At 56.1% G+C, this 17,392-nt stretch overlaps 1 protein-coding gene across 1 annotated transcript; it reads right to left on the bottom strand.

Annotated features, from left to right (window-relative positions):
• Nucleotides 1–1,784: 1,784 nt before the first annotated feature.
• On the bottom strand, nucleotides 1,785–6,798 carry LOC138398822 (neuroblastoma breakpoint family member 4-like). The gene is made up of 6 exons (XM_069493278.1): nucleotides 6,718–6,798; nucleotides 5,574–5,742; nucleotides 4,420–4,589; nucleotides 3,766–4,005; nucleotides 2,901–3,069; nucleotides 1,785–1,842 (listed from the first exon to the last, which is right to left on the bottom strand). Exons 2-6 carry the CDS (start codon nucleotides 5,648–5,650, stop codon nucleotides 1,785–1,787), a joined length of 714 nt encoding a protein of 237 aa, XP_069349379.1. The 5' UTR covers nucleotides 5,651–5,742; nucleotides 6,718–6,798.
• Nucleotides 6,799–17,392: the final 10,594 nt, after the last annotated feature.

Here is a 17,392-nt window from a genome sequence, read left to right as displayed (position 1 = left end):
ATGCACGTGGTATCTCCAAAAGTTTGTGTACTAAGGGATATACTAGAATGTCCAAGTTCTATTTGTGCTTTAAGTTGGGACTATAAGAATACATATCCTCAGGGGAATACTTTTCACAGTAACAACCAGTGTATGCCGAATTGCTATTACACCTCTAGCTAATTGACAGGAAATGTTTTTTTTTTTAAAAAAAAAAAAAAAAAGCCATATGGAAAATGTTTCTCCATCTTGTGCAAAGCCAGGCATTTTTGGTACCCAAATTCAAAGCAACAAAACAGAATCCCCTCGCAGAGATTCCAGAAAGCAACACAGCCCTGCTGACACTTTGATTTTAGTGCGGTGAGACCCATGTCAAATTTCTCGTCTCCAGAATATAAAGCAATATATCTGCGGCTGGAGTCAGGCTCAGCAGTGGGATGGCCCAACCTCATGGGGTCCAGGCTGCATGTCCCTTTCATGGGGGACATTCTTATGCTTGGGTCTCTACAGAACCACAAGGTGAGAGTGTGGCCAGTGGGGTACTGGCGAGGTGGGTGGTAAAGGGGACAGCTCCGTGCATAAAGTAGAAAGTGCCCTAAGCCTGGGGAGTCCCCATGGAAGAGTCCCCAGAATCAGGGAAAGGAGGAGGGGTGAGATGCTGCTCTTGTGGGAAGACAGAGGCTGCAGGGGGAGGGGCCAGGGTGAGCTGTGAGCAGAGAGTGGGATCTAGGGGTGACCTAGAGAGAGGGGCTGCCATGCTGGGGCCAGGGAAGAGAATCACCTGTTGTTTGGCTCACATTTCCCCTCCTCCTCCTCCTCTCCCCCTCCTATGCCCAAACCCTCCCTGTCCATCCCCCTCTGGCTCCCCCTCCATCTCAGGATGCCACACGGGGAACTATGGTCCGAATGCCCAGGTCCCCCCATTCCTTATGTTGAAATCCTAACCCCCAAGGTGATGATAATATTAATAGAAGGTGGGACTTTTGGGAAATGATTCGTTCCTAAGGGCAGAACCCTCTTGAATGGGACGAGTGCCTGCATAGAAGACCCCAGAGAGCTGCCTTCTAGCACGTGGGGACACAGAGAGAAAGGGCCATGGACGAATCAGGAAAGGGGTTCTCGCCAGACAGCGAGCCTGCTGGTCCCTCTTGGACCTGTCAGCCTCCGACCTGGGAGAGAACGAATTTCATTTGCTCATAAGCCCCCGGTTCATGGGTTTTGTCACAGCAGCTGGAATGAGCTAGGACGGGGCCACAGGCACTGGCACAATAGGCTCACAAGCACATTGTAATTTATTTTAAATAACTTTATTTGAGGTCAAAGAAAATGTTTTCACAAAAAATATTATGCTTTCTCTTTATGATAAATACAGGGTAAAATATGGGAAAGGGTACTGTATAGAAATAAATAGGGAAATGAAACTATTTATTCCGAATGATATCCATGTCAACTGTTATAGTTTTTTTTTTTCAAGTAGAGATGGTACATTTTATGAAACACGTTCAGTTTTTTCATAGTTCCAACAGTACTTGGTATCTGCAAAAAGAAAAAAACCCAATGAGAGTCTGTCAGTCCTGCTGGTGGCTCAGTCCGGAGTGGCAGCTGAGAGGGACAGACCCAGGGCCACACTGCACTCCTGTGGGAGGCTGGGCTGAATTGGACAGTGACAGCCACAGGGGAGAAGAAAACCTTCCTGAACTTAAGGTCACCCTGAGGGGCAGGATATGGGCACTCTGTCCGTGCCCAACCAGGACCTGGTTCAATCAGCCACTTTTCTCCTTTGTTTACAGAAAAGTGATGGCATTTCACACCCGCTTGTGAGGGACATGCTTAGTGTCAGCTACCACACTCAGAGACAGACACCTGCAAGGGGAGAGGTCCTTCGCAGAGAAACAGGCCCTCTTATAACCCCACGTCCCAGACTTTCAAGGAGGGGTGGTTGGCTGGGGGAAGACCCCTGGCTATGAGAGACAGCAGGGACCTCAGACTCATCCACGTCCAGTCCCCCTTGGTCTGACGAGGAGAGCGTGGTGCCCAAGGGCTGAGGCTCCACTAAAGCCACGTGACCTGTTACTGACAACCCCGCAACGAGAACCCAGGCCTCTGGCCCTTTCCACACTGTTTGGAAGGAGGAGAGAAAGGGTCCAATGGAGAAATCAATAAGCCACTGGAGGCCGTGGGACACCCTGGCTGGGACAGGGATCAGGATTTAGAAACAGTGAAAGTATTTTCCTAGAGAGGGTCGGCAAAGAAAGGAAGAAGGAGAGATTCCACATGGAATTGCACGGAGAGAGCAGGGACTCTTGCCTGGACCTGCAGAGGTAGAAACGGGAATGAAATGCAGAGAGAGCAGATGCCTCAGCACCCCATGGTCTACGAGGATTGATGTCCTGCCCTGCGCAACTATTTCTGCACTGACGTCACTTGAGGGCGCCTTCAGTGTTCTTCAGCTAATATTGGCTCAAATGAGTCCACAGTGCCTGGACACTGAGTCCCTGGAAACGCCACCCCTGTCACCCAGCCCTGCACCTCTGGGGCTGGACACAAATCTCACAAGGCCAGTGCAGGTCTCCTGCCTGGGACCAGGTTCTAAGTTATTTTTTGCCATGAGCAAAAAATGAATTCATTTGTCACTGTTCAAATTCACAGGTACCAGTGAATCACAGCAGGGACCATTCCTAGGGAGCTACAGGTTCCCAAGGGTGGAAAAGAAGGAAAATTCTTGAGTTCTGCCAGGTGCATTCCAGGCACCTGGCTGGCCTTGCAAAGTCAATGATCAACTTGACCATCGAGACCAGACGGAGGTTACAGCGGCTGTTGGAGGGAACACACGTGGCAGAGAAAGAGCAGACGGAGACGACCTGTCACCTCGCACAGAGAGCAGCAGGAGTGCCTGCGTGTGAGACCGCAGGTGGAGTTACCTCTGCACCCGCAGCCGCAGGCCTGGGAAACAGCATGCAACTCTCCACTTGCTCAACAGCAACTTTCTCTCACTCATCCTCGGCTTGAGGCCACTCGGGCCAGCGAGCAGGGGGCAGACTGCCTGCGCCAGCCGGGCGAGTCTTGGCTGGGCTCCTGGGAATCCAAGAACTGGAAGACAGACCAGAGGGAAGAGCAGAGGCTTAGATGATACAAGTTACCAGGACACGAGTCTGGGATTCACGACGTGTGAGCACTGAGCCCTTCACAGGAGCCCTCCCCAAGGGGCCAGACTGGGGCTCCTGACCGCTCATGACCCTCATGGAGTCCTGGATACCTGGGGCTTGTCACCTCTCACATGAAGGCATCACCCGACAGAGGAGCCCCAGGCAGCCCCACAGGCTCCAGGGGGAGATGGAGGGGGACAGAGAGCAAGGAGGGACAGGACAGGATGTGGGGGCTGGGAGCTCTGTGTTAAGACAGTCTGAGCAGAAGTGGGTCCTGCTGAGAAGGAAACTGAGGCCTCGGCCCTGCCATGCCTGCAGGTGATGAACTAGATGGACAGACACAGGGGAGACTGATTTGCACAGTTTACAAAAAGGTTGTCCTTTATTTCCAAAAGAGGATTAAAGAACCGGAATAAAACCTGGATATCTCAGGAGACTGACCTGTGGGCCCAGGATCAACAATGTTAAAAAAAATCCCTGTGAAATCACTATGCAAGTCATAAATAACCGAAAGATATAAGGACTATACATGACATGGTCACAGCTTTCATTGAACAATTGGGCCCCACTGTCCCCTCCTCCCCCCGCATGGTGACAGCAATCCCCACATCAGAGCCTCCTGCTCCCCTGTCCTGCCCACCTGGGAGGATTAGCCACTGGTGCCCAGAGTCAGCGCTGGCTGCGAGGATCCAGGGCTCGCAGGGGAGGCTCCATGTGGCCAAGCCACAGCCACGACCCCACTGCTGGTCCAGCGGCAGCCGCAGACAGTCGCTCACCAGGGTGCTTGGCTGCAGCTGTGTGTCTGCAGCTTGCACCTGTGACACGCAGGGGCTCAAGTCTCCACTCCAAGGCCCTTGGGGACAGGCCTCCTGCGTGGGGGCTGAAAGCAGAAGAGGCTTCAGTGGGAGCAATCCTAGTGCTCTCTTTGCTACGTCCTCCCAGAACACCCATCTCTCATGTCCCTGCGGGTCAGTGAGACCACCCAGTGACCGTGGCAACGCAGAAAGACATGGAGTATATGAAGGAGATGTCACCTGTCAGGTGTGTGCCTGGGGAAGCAGAGATCCCAGGTGCCCGGGCTGGCAGAGAAACGGTCAGGGGCTGGGCAGACGGCAAAGCTCCCAGACCCACCTCCCCTCTGTGCGGAAAATTCTGCCCAAGCACCTGACGGGAACCAACCCTGTCTCCAGGGTCGGCCTGCAGGGACATCGCTCAGCCCAGGCAGAGGACTGAGCACAGCGAGGCCACCTGGGACGCCAGTGAGACTGACCAGCTTTATCACGGGAGGACTCACCCGCTCCATCCAGAACAGAGCCGACCTCATGCTGGGCAGACAGGGAGGTGGCGCTTCTGATTGGCTCTTGGCATTCAGACAGGTCAGCACCACCAGGAGGGAAATCCTGCTCCGTCAGTGCCTGTGACAGTCCTTCAGTCCCTGCGTCCTCTTGCAGCTCCCTGGGCACACTGGGGAGAGGAAGAACCAAAGAGGAAGGCAGGAGGGATGAGACCTCGCACTCATCCACGTCCAGTCCCCCTTGGTCTGACGAGGAGAGCGTGGTGCCCAAGGGCTGAGGCTCCACTAAAGCCACGTGACCTGTTACTGACAACCCCGCAACGAGAACCCAGGCCTCTGGCCCTTTCCACACTGTTTGGAAGGAGGAGAGAAAGGGTCCAATGGAGAAATCAATAAGCCACTGGAGGCTGTGGGGCACCCTGGCTGGGACAGGGATCAGGATTCAGAAACAGTGAAAGTATTTTCCTAGAGAGGGTCGGCAAAGAAAGGAAGAAGGAGAGATTCCACATGGAATTGCACGGAGAGAGCAGGGACTCTTGCCTGGACCTGCAGAGGTAGAAACGGGAATGAAATGCAGAGAGAGCAGATGCCTCAGCACCCCATGGTCTACGAGGATTGATGTCCTGCCCTGCGCAACTATTTCTGCACTGACGTCACTTGAGGGCGCCTTCAGTGTTCTTCAGCTAATGTCAGCTCAAAGGAGTCCACAGTGCCTGGACACGGAGTCCCTGGATACTGCACCCCCGTCACCCAGCCCTGCACCTCTGGGGCTGGACACAAATCTCACAAGGCCAGTGCAGGTCTCCTGCCTGGGACCAGGTTCTACATTCCTTTTGGTCAGGAGCCAAAGATGTGCTCACTTTGAACTGTTCTCATTCAGAGGTTGCAGTGAGTCACGGCGGGGACCATTCCTAGGGAGCTACGGGTTCCCAAGGGTGGAAAAGAAGGAAAATTCTTGAGTTCTGCCAGGTGCATTCCAGGCACCTGGCTGGCCTTGCAAAGTCAATGATCAACTTGACCATCGAGACCAGACGGAGGTTACAGCGGCTGTTGGAGGGAACACACGTGGCAGAGAAAGAGCAGATGGAGACGACCTGTCACCTCGCACAGAGAGCAGCAGGAGTGCCTGCGTGTGAGACCGCAGACGGGGTTACCTCTGCACCCGCAGCCGCAGGCCTGGGACACTGCACGCCACTCTCCACTTGCTCAACAGCAACTTTCTCTCACTCATCCTCGGCTTGAGGCCACTCGGGCCAGCGAGCAGGGGGCAGACTGCCTGCGCCAGCCGGGCGAGTCTTGGCTGGGCTCCTGGGAATCCAAGAACTGGAAGACAGACCGGAGGGAAGAGCAGAGGCTTAGATGATACAAGTTACCAGGACACGAGTCTGGGATTCACGACGTGTGAGCACTGAGCCCTTCACAGGAGCCCTCCCCAAGGGGCCAGACTGGGGCTCCTGACCGCTCATGACCCTGATGCAGTCCCGGGTACCTGGGGCTTGTCACCTCTCACATGAGGGCATCGCCCGACAGAGGAGCCCCAGGCAGCCCCACAGGCTCCGGGGGGAGATGGAGAGGGACAGAGAGCAAGGAGGGGCAGGACAGGATGTGGGGGCTGGGAGCTCTGTGGTAAGACAGTCTGAGCAGAAGTGGGTCCTGCTGAGAAGGAAACGGAGGACACGGCCCTGCCATGCCTGCAGGTGACCAACTAGGTGGGACGGTCCCAGGGCAAACTGATTTGGACAGTTCACAAAAAAGGTGGTCCTTTATTTCCAAAAGAGCATTAAAGAACTGGAATACAACCTGGATATGTCGGGAGACTGACCTGTGGGTGGGCCCAGGAGCAACATTGTTAAAAAAAAAAAAAAAAAAAAAAATCCACGTGAAATCGCTATGTAAGTGACAAATCACCGGAAGATAGAAGGATTAGATATGACATGGTCATAGTTTTAGTTGAACAATTGGTACTGAATCAGCCACTTTGGAAATTGTGTTAATGATCACATAAACAATTAAATATCGACATTATGTTTCAGGGCTCTCAGGTGTGTGAAGTGAAATGTGAAGACCTGAGAAGACAGGTGACATAGCCACGGTGAACAACCAAGAAGTGTCATGCCAGGACCTGAGGGCAGGTCTGAGCCAGAACCCAAGACCTTGCTCTTCTCCCAATGGGAGAGCACCGTGGATTTCCACTTGGCCCTGAGTGAGCATGGAGGGGCCCCGCTATCCCTTCCCCGCCCCCCGGCATGGTGACAGCAACCCCCACATCAGAGCCTCCTGCTCCCCTGTCCTGCCCACCTGGGAGGATTAGCCACTGGTGCCCAGAGTCAGCGCTGGCTGCGAGGATCCAGGGCTCGCAGGGGAGGCTCCATGTGGCCAAGCCACAGCCACGACCCCACTGCTGGTCCAGCGGCAGCCGCAGACAGTCGCTCACCAGGGTGCTTGGCTGCAGCTGTGTGTCTGCAGCTTGCACCTGTGACACGCAGGGGCTCAAGTCTCCACTCCAAGGCCCTTGGGGACAGGCCTCCTGCGTGGGGGCTGAAAGCAGAAGACGCTTCAGTGGGAGCAATCCTAGTGCTCTCTTTGCTACGTCCTCCCAGAACACCCATCTCTCATGTCCCTGCGGGTCAGTGAGACCACCCAGTGACCGTGGCAACGCAGAAAGACATGGAGTATATGAAGGAGATGTCACCTGTCAGGTGTGTGCCTGGGGAAGCAGAGATCCCAGGTGCCCGGGCTGGCAGAGAAACGGTCAGGGGCTGGGCAGACGGCAAAGCTCCCAGACCCACCTCCCCTCTGTGCGGAAAACTCTGCCCAAGCACCTGACGGCAACCAACCCTGTCTCCAGGGTCGGCCTGCAGGGACATCGCTCAGCCCAGGCAGAGGACTGAGCACAGCGAGGCCACCTGGGACGCCAGTGAGACTGACCAGCTTTATCACGGGAGGACTCACCCGCTCCATCCAGAACAGAGCCGACCTCATGCTCGGCAGACAGGGAGGTGGCGCTTCTGATTGGCTCTTGGCATTCAGACAGGTCAGCACCACCAGGAGGGAAATCCTGCTCCGTCAGTGCCTGTGACAGTCCTTCAGTCCCTGCGTCCTCTTGCAGCTCCCTGGGCACACTGGGGAGAGGAAGAACCAAAGAGGAAGGCAGGAGGGATGAGACCTCGCACTCATCCACGTCCAGTCCCCCTTGGTCTGACGAGGAGAGCGTGGTGCCCAAGGGCTGAGGCTCCACTAAAGCCACGTGACCTGTTACTGACAACCCCGCAACGAGAACCCAGGCCTCTGGCCCTTTCCACACTGTTTGGAAGGAGGAGAGAAAGGGTCCAATGGAGAAATCAATAAGCCACTGGAGGCTGTGGGGCACCCTGGCTGGGACAGGGATCAGGATTCAGAAACAGTAAAAGTATTTTCCTAGAGAGGGTCGGCAAAGAAAGGAAGGAGGAGAGATTCCACATGGAATTGCACGGAGAGAGCAGGGACTCTTGCCTGGACCTGCAGAGGTAGAAACGGGAATGAAATGCAGAGAGAGCAGATGCCTCAGCACCCCATGGTCTACGAGGATTGATGTCCTGCCCTGCGCAACTATTTCTGCACTGACGTCACTTGAGGGCGCCTTCAGTGTTCTTCAGCTAATGTCAGCTCAAAGGAGTCCACAGTGCCTGGACACGGAGTCCCTGGATACTGCACCCCCGTCACCCAGCCCTGCACCTCTGGGGCTGGACACAAATCTCACAAGGCCAGTGCAGGTCTCCTGCCTGGGACCAGGTTCTACATTCCTTTTGGTCAGGAGCCAAAGATGTGCTCACTTTGAACTGTTCTCATTCAGAGGTTGCAGTGAGTCACGGCGGGGACCATTCCTAGGGAGCTACGGGTTCCCAAGGGTGGAAAAGAAGGAAAATTCTTGAGTTCTGCCAGGTGCATTCCAGGCACCTGGCTGGCCTTGCAAAGTCAATGATCAACTTGACCATCGAGACCAGACGGAGGTTACAGCGGCTGTTGGAGGGAACACACGTGGCAGAGAAAGAGCAGATGGAGACGACCTGTCACCTCGCACAGAGAGCAGCAGGAGTGCCTGCGTGTGAGACCGCAGACGGGGTTACCTCTGCACCCGCAGCCGCAGGCCTGGGACACTGCACGCCACTCTCCACTTGCTCAACAGCAACTTTCTCTCACTCATCCTCGGCTTGAGGCCACTCGGGCCAGCGAGCAGGGGGCAGACTGCCTGCGCCAGCCGGGCGAGTCTTGGCTGGGCTCCTGGGAATCCAAGAACTGGAAGACAGACCGGAGGGAAGAGCAGAGGCTTAGATGATACAAGTTACCAGGACACGAGTCTGGGATTCACGACGTGTGAGCACTGAGCCCTTCACAGGAGCCCTCCCCAAGGGGCCAGACTGGGGCTCCTGACCGCTCATGACCCTGATGCAGTCCCGGGTACCTGGGGCTTGTCACCTCTCACATGAGGGCATCGCCCGACAGAGGAGCCCCAGGCAGCCCCACAGGCTCCGGGGGGAGATGGAGAGGGACAGAGAGCAAGGAGGGGCAGGACAGGATGTGGGGGCTGGGAGCTCTGTGGTAAGACAGTCTGAGCAGAAGTGGGTCCTGCTGAGAAGGAAACGGAGGACACGGCCCTGCCATGCCTGCAGGTGACCAACTAGGTGGGACGGTCCCAGGGCAAACTGATTTGGACAGTTCACAAAAAAGGTGGTCCTTTATTTCCAAAAGAGCATTAAAGAACTGGAATACAACCTGGATATGTCGGGAGACTGACCTGTGGGTGGGCCCAGGAGCAACATTGTTAAAAAAAAAAAAAAAAAAAAAAATCCACGTGAAATCGCTATGTAAGTGACAAATCACCGGAAGATAGAAGGATTAGATATGACATGGTCATAGTTTTAGTTGAACAATTGGTACTGAATCAGCCACTTTGGAAATTGTGTTAATGATCACATAAACAATTAAATATCGACATTATGTTTCAGGGCTCTCAGGTGTGTGAAGTGAAATGTGAAGACCTGAGAAGACAGGTGACATAGCCACGGTGAACAACCAAGAAGTGTCATGCCAGGACCTGAGGGCAGGTCTGAGCCAGAACCCAAGACCTTGCTCTTCTCCCAATGGGAGAGCACCGTGGATTTCCACTTGGCCCTGAGTGAGCATGGAGGGGCCCCGCTATCCCTTCCCCGCCCCCCGGCATGGTGACAGCAACCCCCACATCAGAGCCTCCTGCTCCCCTGTCCTGCCCACCTGGGAGGATTAGCCACTGGTGCCCAGAGTCAGCGCTGGCTGCGAGGATCCAGGGCTCGCAGGGGAGGCTCCATGTGGCCAAGCCACAGCCACGACCCCACTGCTGGTCCAGCGGCAGCCGCAGACAGTCGCTCACCAGGGTGCTTGGCTGCAGCTGTGTGTCTGCAGCTTGCACCTGTGACACGCAGGGGCTCAAGTCTCCACTCCAAGGCCCTTGGGGACAGGCCTCCTGCGTGGGGGCTGAAAGCAGAAGACGCTTCAGTGGGAGCAATCCTAGTGCTCTCTTTGCTACGTCCTCCCAGAACACCCATCTCTCATGTCCCTGCGGGTCAGTGAGACCACCCAGTGACCGTGGCAACGCAGAAAGACATGGAGTATATGAAGGAGATGTCACCTGTCAGGTGTGTGCCTGGGGAAGCAGAGATCCCAGGTGCCCGGGCTGGCAGAGAAACGGTCAGGGGCTGGGCAGACGGCAAAGCTCCCAGACCCACCTCCCCTCTGTGCGGAAAACTCTGCCCAAGCACCTGACGGCAACCAACCCTGTCTCCAGGGTCGGCCTGCAGGGACATCGCTCAGCCCAGGCAGAGGACTGAGCACAGCGAGGCCACCTGGGACGCCAGTGAGACTGACCAGCTTTATCACGGGAGGACTCACCCGCTCCATCCAGAACAGAGCCGACCTCATGCTCGGCAGACAGGGAGGTGGCGCTTCTGATTGGCTCTTGGCATTCAGACAGGTCAGCACCACCAGGAGGGAAATCCTGCTCCGTCAGTGCCTGTGACAGTCCTTCAGTCCCTGCGTCCTCTTGCAGCTCCCTGGGCACACTGGGGAGAGGAAGAACCAAAGAGGAAGGCAGGAGGGATGAGACCTCGCACTCATCCACGTCCAGTCCCCCTTGGTCTGACGAGGAGAGCGTGGTGCCCAAGGGCTGAGGCTCCACTAAAGCCACGTGACCTCTTACTGACAACCCCGCAACGAGAACCCAGGCCTCTGGCCCTTTCCACACTGTTTGGAAGGAGGAGAGAAAGGGTCCAATGGAGAAATCAATAAGCCACTGGAGGCTGTGGGGCACCCTGGCTGGGACAGGGATCAGGATTCAGAAACAGTAAAAGTATTTTCCTAGAGAGGGTCGGCAAAGAAAGGAAGGAGGAGAGATTCCACATGGAATTGCACGGAGAGAGCAGGGACTCTTGCCTGGACCTGCAGAGGTAGAAACGGGAATGAAATGCAGAGAGAGCAGATGCCTCAGCACCCCATGGTCTACGAGGATTGATGTCCTGCCCTGCGCAACTATTTCTGCACTGATGTCACTTGAGGGCGCCTTCAGTGTTCTTCAGCTAATGTCAGCTCAAAGGAGTCCACAGTGCCTGGACACGGAGTCCCTGGATACTGCACCCCCGTCACCCAGCCCTGCACCTCTGGGGCTGGACACAAATCTCACAAGGCCAGTGCAGGTCTCCTGCCTGGGACCAGGTTCTACATTCCTTTTGGTCAGGAGCCAAAGATGTGCTCACTTTGAACTGTTCTCATTCAGAGGTTGCAGTGAGTCACGGCGGGGACCATTCCTAGGGAGCTACGGGTTCCCAAGGGTGGAAAAGAAGGAAAATTCTTGAGTTCTGCCAGGTGCATTCCAGGCACCTGGCTGGCCTTGCAAAGTCAATGATCAACTTGACCATCGAGACCAGACGGAGGTTACAGCGGCTGTTGGAGGGAACACACGTGGCAGAGAAAGAGCAGCCGGAGACGACCTGTCACCTCGCACAGAGAGCAGCAGGAGTGCGTGCGTGTGAGACCGCAGGTGGGGTTACCTCTGCACCCGCAGCCACAGGCCTGGGACACTGCACGCCACTCTCCACTTGCTCAACAGCAACTTTCTCTCACTCATCCTCGGCTTGAGGCCACTCGGGCCAGGGAGCAGGGGGCAGACTGCCTGCGCCAGCCGGGCGAGTCTTGGCTGGGCTCCTGGGAATCCAAGAACTGGAAGACAGACCGGAGGGAAGAGCAGAGGCTTAGATGATACAAGTTACCAGGACACGAGTCTGGGATTCACGACGTGTGAGCACTGAGCCCTTCACAGGAGCCCTCCCCAAGGGGCCAGACTGGGGCTCCTGACCGCTCATGACCCTGATGCAGTCCCGGGTACCTGGGGCTTGTCACCTCTCACATGAGGGCATCGCCCGACAGAGGAGCCCCAGGCAGCCCCACAGGCTCCGGGGGGAGATGGAGAGGGACAGAGAGCAAGGAGGGGCAGGACAGGATGTGGGGGCTGGGAGCTCTGTGGTAAGACAGTCTGAGCAGAAGTGGGTCCTGCTGAGAAGGAAACGGAGGACACGGCCCTGCCATGCCTGCAGGTGACCAACTAGGTGGGACGGTCCCAGGGCAAACTGATTTGGACAGTTCACAAAAAAGGTGGTCCTTTATTTCCAAAAGAGCATTAAAGAACTGGAATACAACCTGGATATGTCGGGAGACTGACCTGTGGGTGGGCCCAGGAGCAACATTGTTAAAAAAAAAAAAAAAAAAAAAATCCACGTGAAATCGCTATGTAAGTGACAAATCACCGGAAGATAGAAGGATTAGATATGACATGGTCATAGTTTTAGTTGAACAATTGGTACTGAATCAGCCACTTTGGAAATTGTGTTAATGATCACATAAACAATTAAATATCGACATTATGTTTCAGGGCTCTCAGGTGTGTGAAGTGAAATGTGAAGACCTGAGAAGACAGGTGACATAGCCACGGTGAACAACCAAGAAGTGTCATGCCAGGACCTGAGGGCAGGTCTGAGCCAGAACCCAAGACCTTGCTCTTCTCCCAATGGGAGAGCACCGTGGATTTCCACCTGGCCCTGAGTGAGCATGGAGGGGCCCCGCTATCCCTTCCCCGCCCCCCGGCATGGTGACAGCAGCCCCCACATCAGAGCCTCCTGCTCCCCTGTCCTGCCCACCTGGGAGGATTAGCCACTGGTGCCCAGAGTCAGCGCTGGCTGCGAGGATCCAGGGCTCGCAGGGGAGGCTCCATGTGGCCAAGCCACAGCCACGACCCCACTGCTGGTCCAGCGGCAGCCGCAGACAGTCGCTCACCAGGGTGCTTGGCTGCAGCTGTGTGTCTGCAGCTTGCACCTGTGACACGCAGGGGCTCAAGTCTCCACTCCAAGGCCCTTGGGGACAGGCCTCCTGCGTGGGGGCTGAAAGCAGAAGAGGCTTCAGTGGGAGCAATCCTAGTGCTCTCTTTGCTACGTCCTCCCAGAACACCCATCTCTCATGTCCCTGCGGGTCAGTGAGACCACCCAGTGACCGTGGCAACGCAGAAAGACATGGAGTATATGAAGGAGATGTCACCTGTCAGGTGTGTGCCTGGGGAAGCAGAGATCCCAGGTGCCCGGGCTGGCAGAGAAACGGTCAGGGGCTGGGCAGACGGCAAAGCTCCCAGACCCACCTCCCCTCTGTGCGGAAAACTCTGCCCAAGCACCTGACGGGAACCAACCCTGTCTCCAGGGTCGGCCTGCAGGGACATCGCTCAGCCCAGGCAGAGGACTGAGCACAGCGAGGCCACCTGGGACGCCAGTGAGACTGACCAGCTTTATCACGGGAGGACTCACCCGCTCCATCCAGAACAGAGCCGACCTCATGCTCGGCAGACAGGGAGGTGGCGCTTCTGATTGGCTCTTGGCATTCAGACAGGTCAGCACCACCAGGAGGGAAATCCTGCTCCGTCAGTGCCTGTGACAGTCCTTCAGTCCCTGCGTCCTCTTGCAGCTCCCTGGGCACACTGGGGAGAGGAAGAACCAAAGAGGAAGGCAGGAGGGATGAGACCTCGCACTCATCCACGTCCAGTCCCCCTTGGTCTGACGAGGAGAGCGTGGTGCCCAAGGGCTGAGGCTCCACTAAAGCCACGTGACCTCTTACTGACAACCCCGCAATGAGAACCCAGGCCTCTGGCCCTTTCCACACTGTTTGGAAGGAGGAGAGAAAGGGTCCAATGGAGAAATCAATAAGCCACTGGAGGCTGTGGGGCACCCTGGCTGGGACAGGGATCAGGATTCAGAAACAGTAAAAGTATTTTCCTAGAGAGGGTCGGCAAAGAAAGGAAGGAGGAGAGATTCCACATGGAATTGCACGGAGAGAGCAGGGACTCTTGCCTGGACCTGCAGAGGTAGAAACGGGAATGAAATGCAGAGAGAGCAGATGCCTCAGCACCCCATGGTCTACGAGGATTGATGTCCTGCCCTGCGCAACTATTTCTGCACTGACGTCACTTGAGGGCGCCTTCAGTGTTCTTCAGCTAATGTCAGCTCAAAGGAGTCCACAGTGCCTGGACACGGAGTCCCTGGATACTGCACCCCCGTCACCCAGCCCTGCACCTCTGGGGCTGGACACAAATCTCACAAGGCCAGTGCAGGTCTCCTGCCTGGGACCAGGTTCTACATTCCTTTTGGTCAGGAGCCAAAGATGTGCTCACTTTGAACTGTTCTCATTCAGAGGTTGCAGTGAGTCACGGCGGGGACCATTCCTAGGGAGCTACGGGTTCCCAAGGGTGGAAAAGAAGGAAAATTCTTGAGTTCTGCCAGGTGCATTCCAGGCACCTGGCTGGCCTTGCAAAGTCAATGATCAACTTGACCATCGAGACCAGACGGAGGTTACAGCGGCTGTTGGAGGGAACACACGTGGCAGAGAAAGAGCAGCCGGAGACGACCTGTCACCTCGCACAGAGAGCAGCAGGAGTGCGTGCGTGTGAGACCGCAGGTGGGGTTACCTCTGCACCCGCAGCCGCAGGCCTGGGACACTGCACGCCACTCTCCACTTGCTCAACAGCAACTTTCTCTCACTCATCCTCGGCTTGAGGCCACTCGGGCCAGCGAGCAGGGGGCAGACTGCCTGCGCCAGCCGGGCGAGTCTTGGCTGGGCTCCTGGGAATCCAAGAACTGGAAGACAGACCAGAGGGAAGAGCAGAGGCTTAGATGATACAAGTTACCAGGACACGAGTCTGGGATTCACGACGTGTGAGCACTGAGCCCTTCACAGGAGCCCTCCCCAAGGGGCCAGACTGGGGCTCCTGACCGCTCATGACCCTGATGCAGTCCCGGGTACCTGGGGCTTGTCACCTCTCACATGAGGGCATCGCCCGACAGAGGAGCCCCAGGCAGCCCCACAGGCTCCGGGGGGAGATGGAGAGGGACAGAGAGCAAGGAGGGGCAGGACAGGATGTGGGGGCTGGGAGCTCTGTGGTAAGACAGTCTGAGCAGAAGTGGGTCCTGCTGAGAAGGAAACGGAGGACACGGCCCTGCCATGCCTGCAGGTGACCAACTAGGTGGGACGGTCCCAGGGCAAACTGATTTGGACAGTTCACAAAAAAGGTGGTCCTTTATTTCCAAAAGAGCATTAAAGAACTGGAATACAACCTGGATATGTCGGGAGACTGACCTGTGGGTGGGCCCAGGAGCAACATTGTTAAAAAAAAAAAAAAAAAAAAATCCACGTGAAATCGCTATGTAAGTGACAAATCACCGGAAGATAGAAGGATTAGATATGACATGGTCATAGTTTTAGTTGAACAATTGGTACTGAATCAGCCACTTTGGAAATTGTGTTAATGATCACATAAACAATTAAATATCGACATTATGTTTCAGGGCTCTCAGGTGTGTGAAGTGAAATGTGAAGACCTGAGAAGACAGGTGACATAGCCACGGTGAACAACCAAGAAGTGTCATGCCAGGACCTGAGGGCAGGTCTGAGCCAGAACCCAAGACCTTGCTCTTCTCCCAATGGGAGAGCACCGTGGATTTCCACCTGGCCCTGAGTGAGCATGGAGGGGCCCCGCTATCCCTTCCCCGCCCCCCGGCATGGTGACAGCAGCCCCCACATCAGAGCCTCCTGCTCCCCTGTCCTGCCCACCTGGGAGGATTAGCCACTGGTGCCCAGAGTCAGCGCTGGCTGCGAGGATCCAGGGCTCGCAGGGGAGGCTCCATGTGGCCAAGCCACAGCCACGACCCCACTGCTGGTCCAGCGGCAGCCGCAGACAGTCGCTCACCAGGGTGCTTGGCTGCAGCTGTGTGTCTGCAGCTTGCACCTGTGACACGCAGGGGCTCAAGTCTCCACTCCAAGGCCCTTGGGGACAGGCCTCCTGCGTGGGGGCTGAAAGCAGAAGAGGCTTCAGTGGGAGCAATCCTAGTGCTCTCTTTGCTACGTCCTCGCAGAACACCCATCTCTCATGTCCCTGCGGGTCAGTGAGACCACCCAGTGACCGTGGCAACGCAGAAAGACATGGAGTATATGAAGGAGATGTCACCTGTCAGGTGTGTGCCTGGGGAAGCAGAGATCCCAGGTGCCCGGGCTGGCAGAGAAACGGTCAGGGGCTGGGCAGACGGCAAAGCTCCCAGACCCACCTCCCCTCTGTGCGGAAAACTCTGCCCAAGCACCTGACGGGAACCAACCCTGTCTCCAGGGTCGGCCTGCAGGGACATCGCTCAGCCCAGGCAGAGGACTGAGCACAGCGAGGCCACCTGGGACGCCAGTGAGACTGACCAGCTTTATCACGGGAGGACTCACCCGCTCCATCCAGAACAGAGCCGACCTCATGCTCGGCAGACAGGGAGGTGGCGCTTCTGATTGGCTCTTGGCATTCAGACAGGTCAGCACCACCAGGAGGGAAATCCTGCTCCGTCAGTGCCTGTGACAGTCCTTCAGTCCCTGCGTCCTCTTGCAGCTCCCTGGGCACACTGGGGAGAGGAAGAACCAAAGAGGAAGGCAGGAGGGATGAGACCTCGCACTCATCCACGTCCAGTCCCCCTTGGTCTGACGAGGAGAGCGTGGTGCCCAAGGGCTGAGGCTCCACTAAAGCCACGTGACCTGTTACTGACAACCCCGCAACGAGAACCCAGGCCTCTGGCCCTTTCCACACTGTTTGGAAGGAGCAGAGAAAGGGTCCAATGGAGAAATCAATAAGCCACTGGAGACTGTGGGGCACCCTGGCTGGGACAGGGATCAGGATTCAGAGACAGTAAAAGTATTTTCCTAGAGAGGGTCGGCAAAGAAAGGAAGAAGGAGAGATTCCACATGGAATTGCACGGAGAGAGCAGGGACTCTTGCCTGGACCTGCAGAGGTAGAAACGGGAATGAAATGCAGAGAGAGCAGATGCCTCAGCACCCCATGGTCTACGAGGATTGATGTCCTGCCCTGCGCAACTATTTCTGCACTGACGTCACTTGAGGGCGCCTTCAGTGTTCTTCAGCTAATGTCAGCTCAAAGGAGTCCACAGTGCCTGGACACGGAGTCCCTGGATACTGCACCCCCGTCACCCAGCCCTGCACCTCTGGGGCTGGACACAAATCTCACAAGGCCAGTGCAGGTCTCCTGCCTGGGACCAGGTTCTACATTCCTTTTGGTCAGGAGCCAAAGATGTGCTCACTTTGAACTGTTCTCATTCAGAGGTTGCAGTGAGTCACGGCGGGGACCATTCCTAGGGAGCTACGGGTTCCCAAGGGTGGAAAAGAAGGAAAATTCTTGAGTTCTGCCAGGTGCATTCCAGGCACCTGGCTGGCCTTGCAAAGTCAATGATCAACTTGACCATCGAGACCAGACGGAGGTTACAGCGGCTGTTGGAGGGAACACACGTGGCAGAGAAAGAACAGCCGGAGACGACCTGTCACCTCGCACAGAGAGCAGCAGGAGTGCGTGCGTGTGAGACCGCAGGTGGGGTTACCTCTGCACCCGCAG

Source organism: Eulemur rufifrons, chromosome 18 (genome assembly GCF_041146395.1).
Source record: "Eulemur rufifrons isolate Redbay chromosome 18, OSU_ERuf_1, whole genome shotgun sequence".
Classification (NCBI taxonomy): Eukaryota; Metazoa; Chordata; class Mammalia; order Primates; family Lemuridae; genus Eulemur; species Eulemur rufifrons.
The sequence above is the reverse complement of the archived record's forward strand: the minus strand, read 5'-3'. Positions and strand labels throughout refer to the sequence as shown.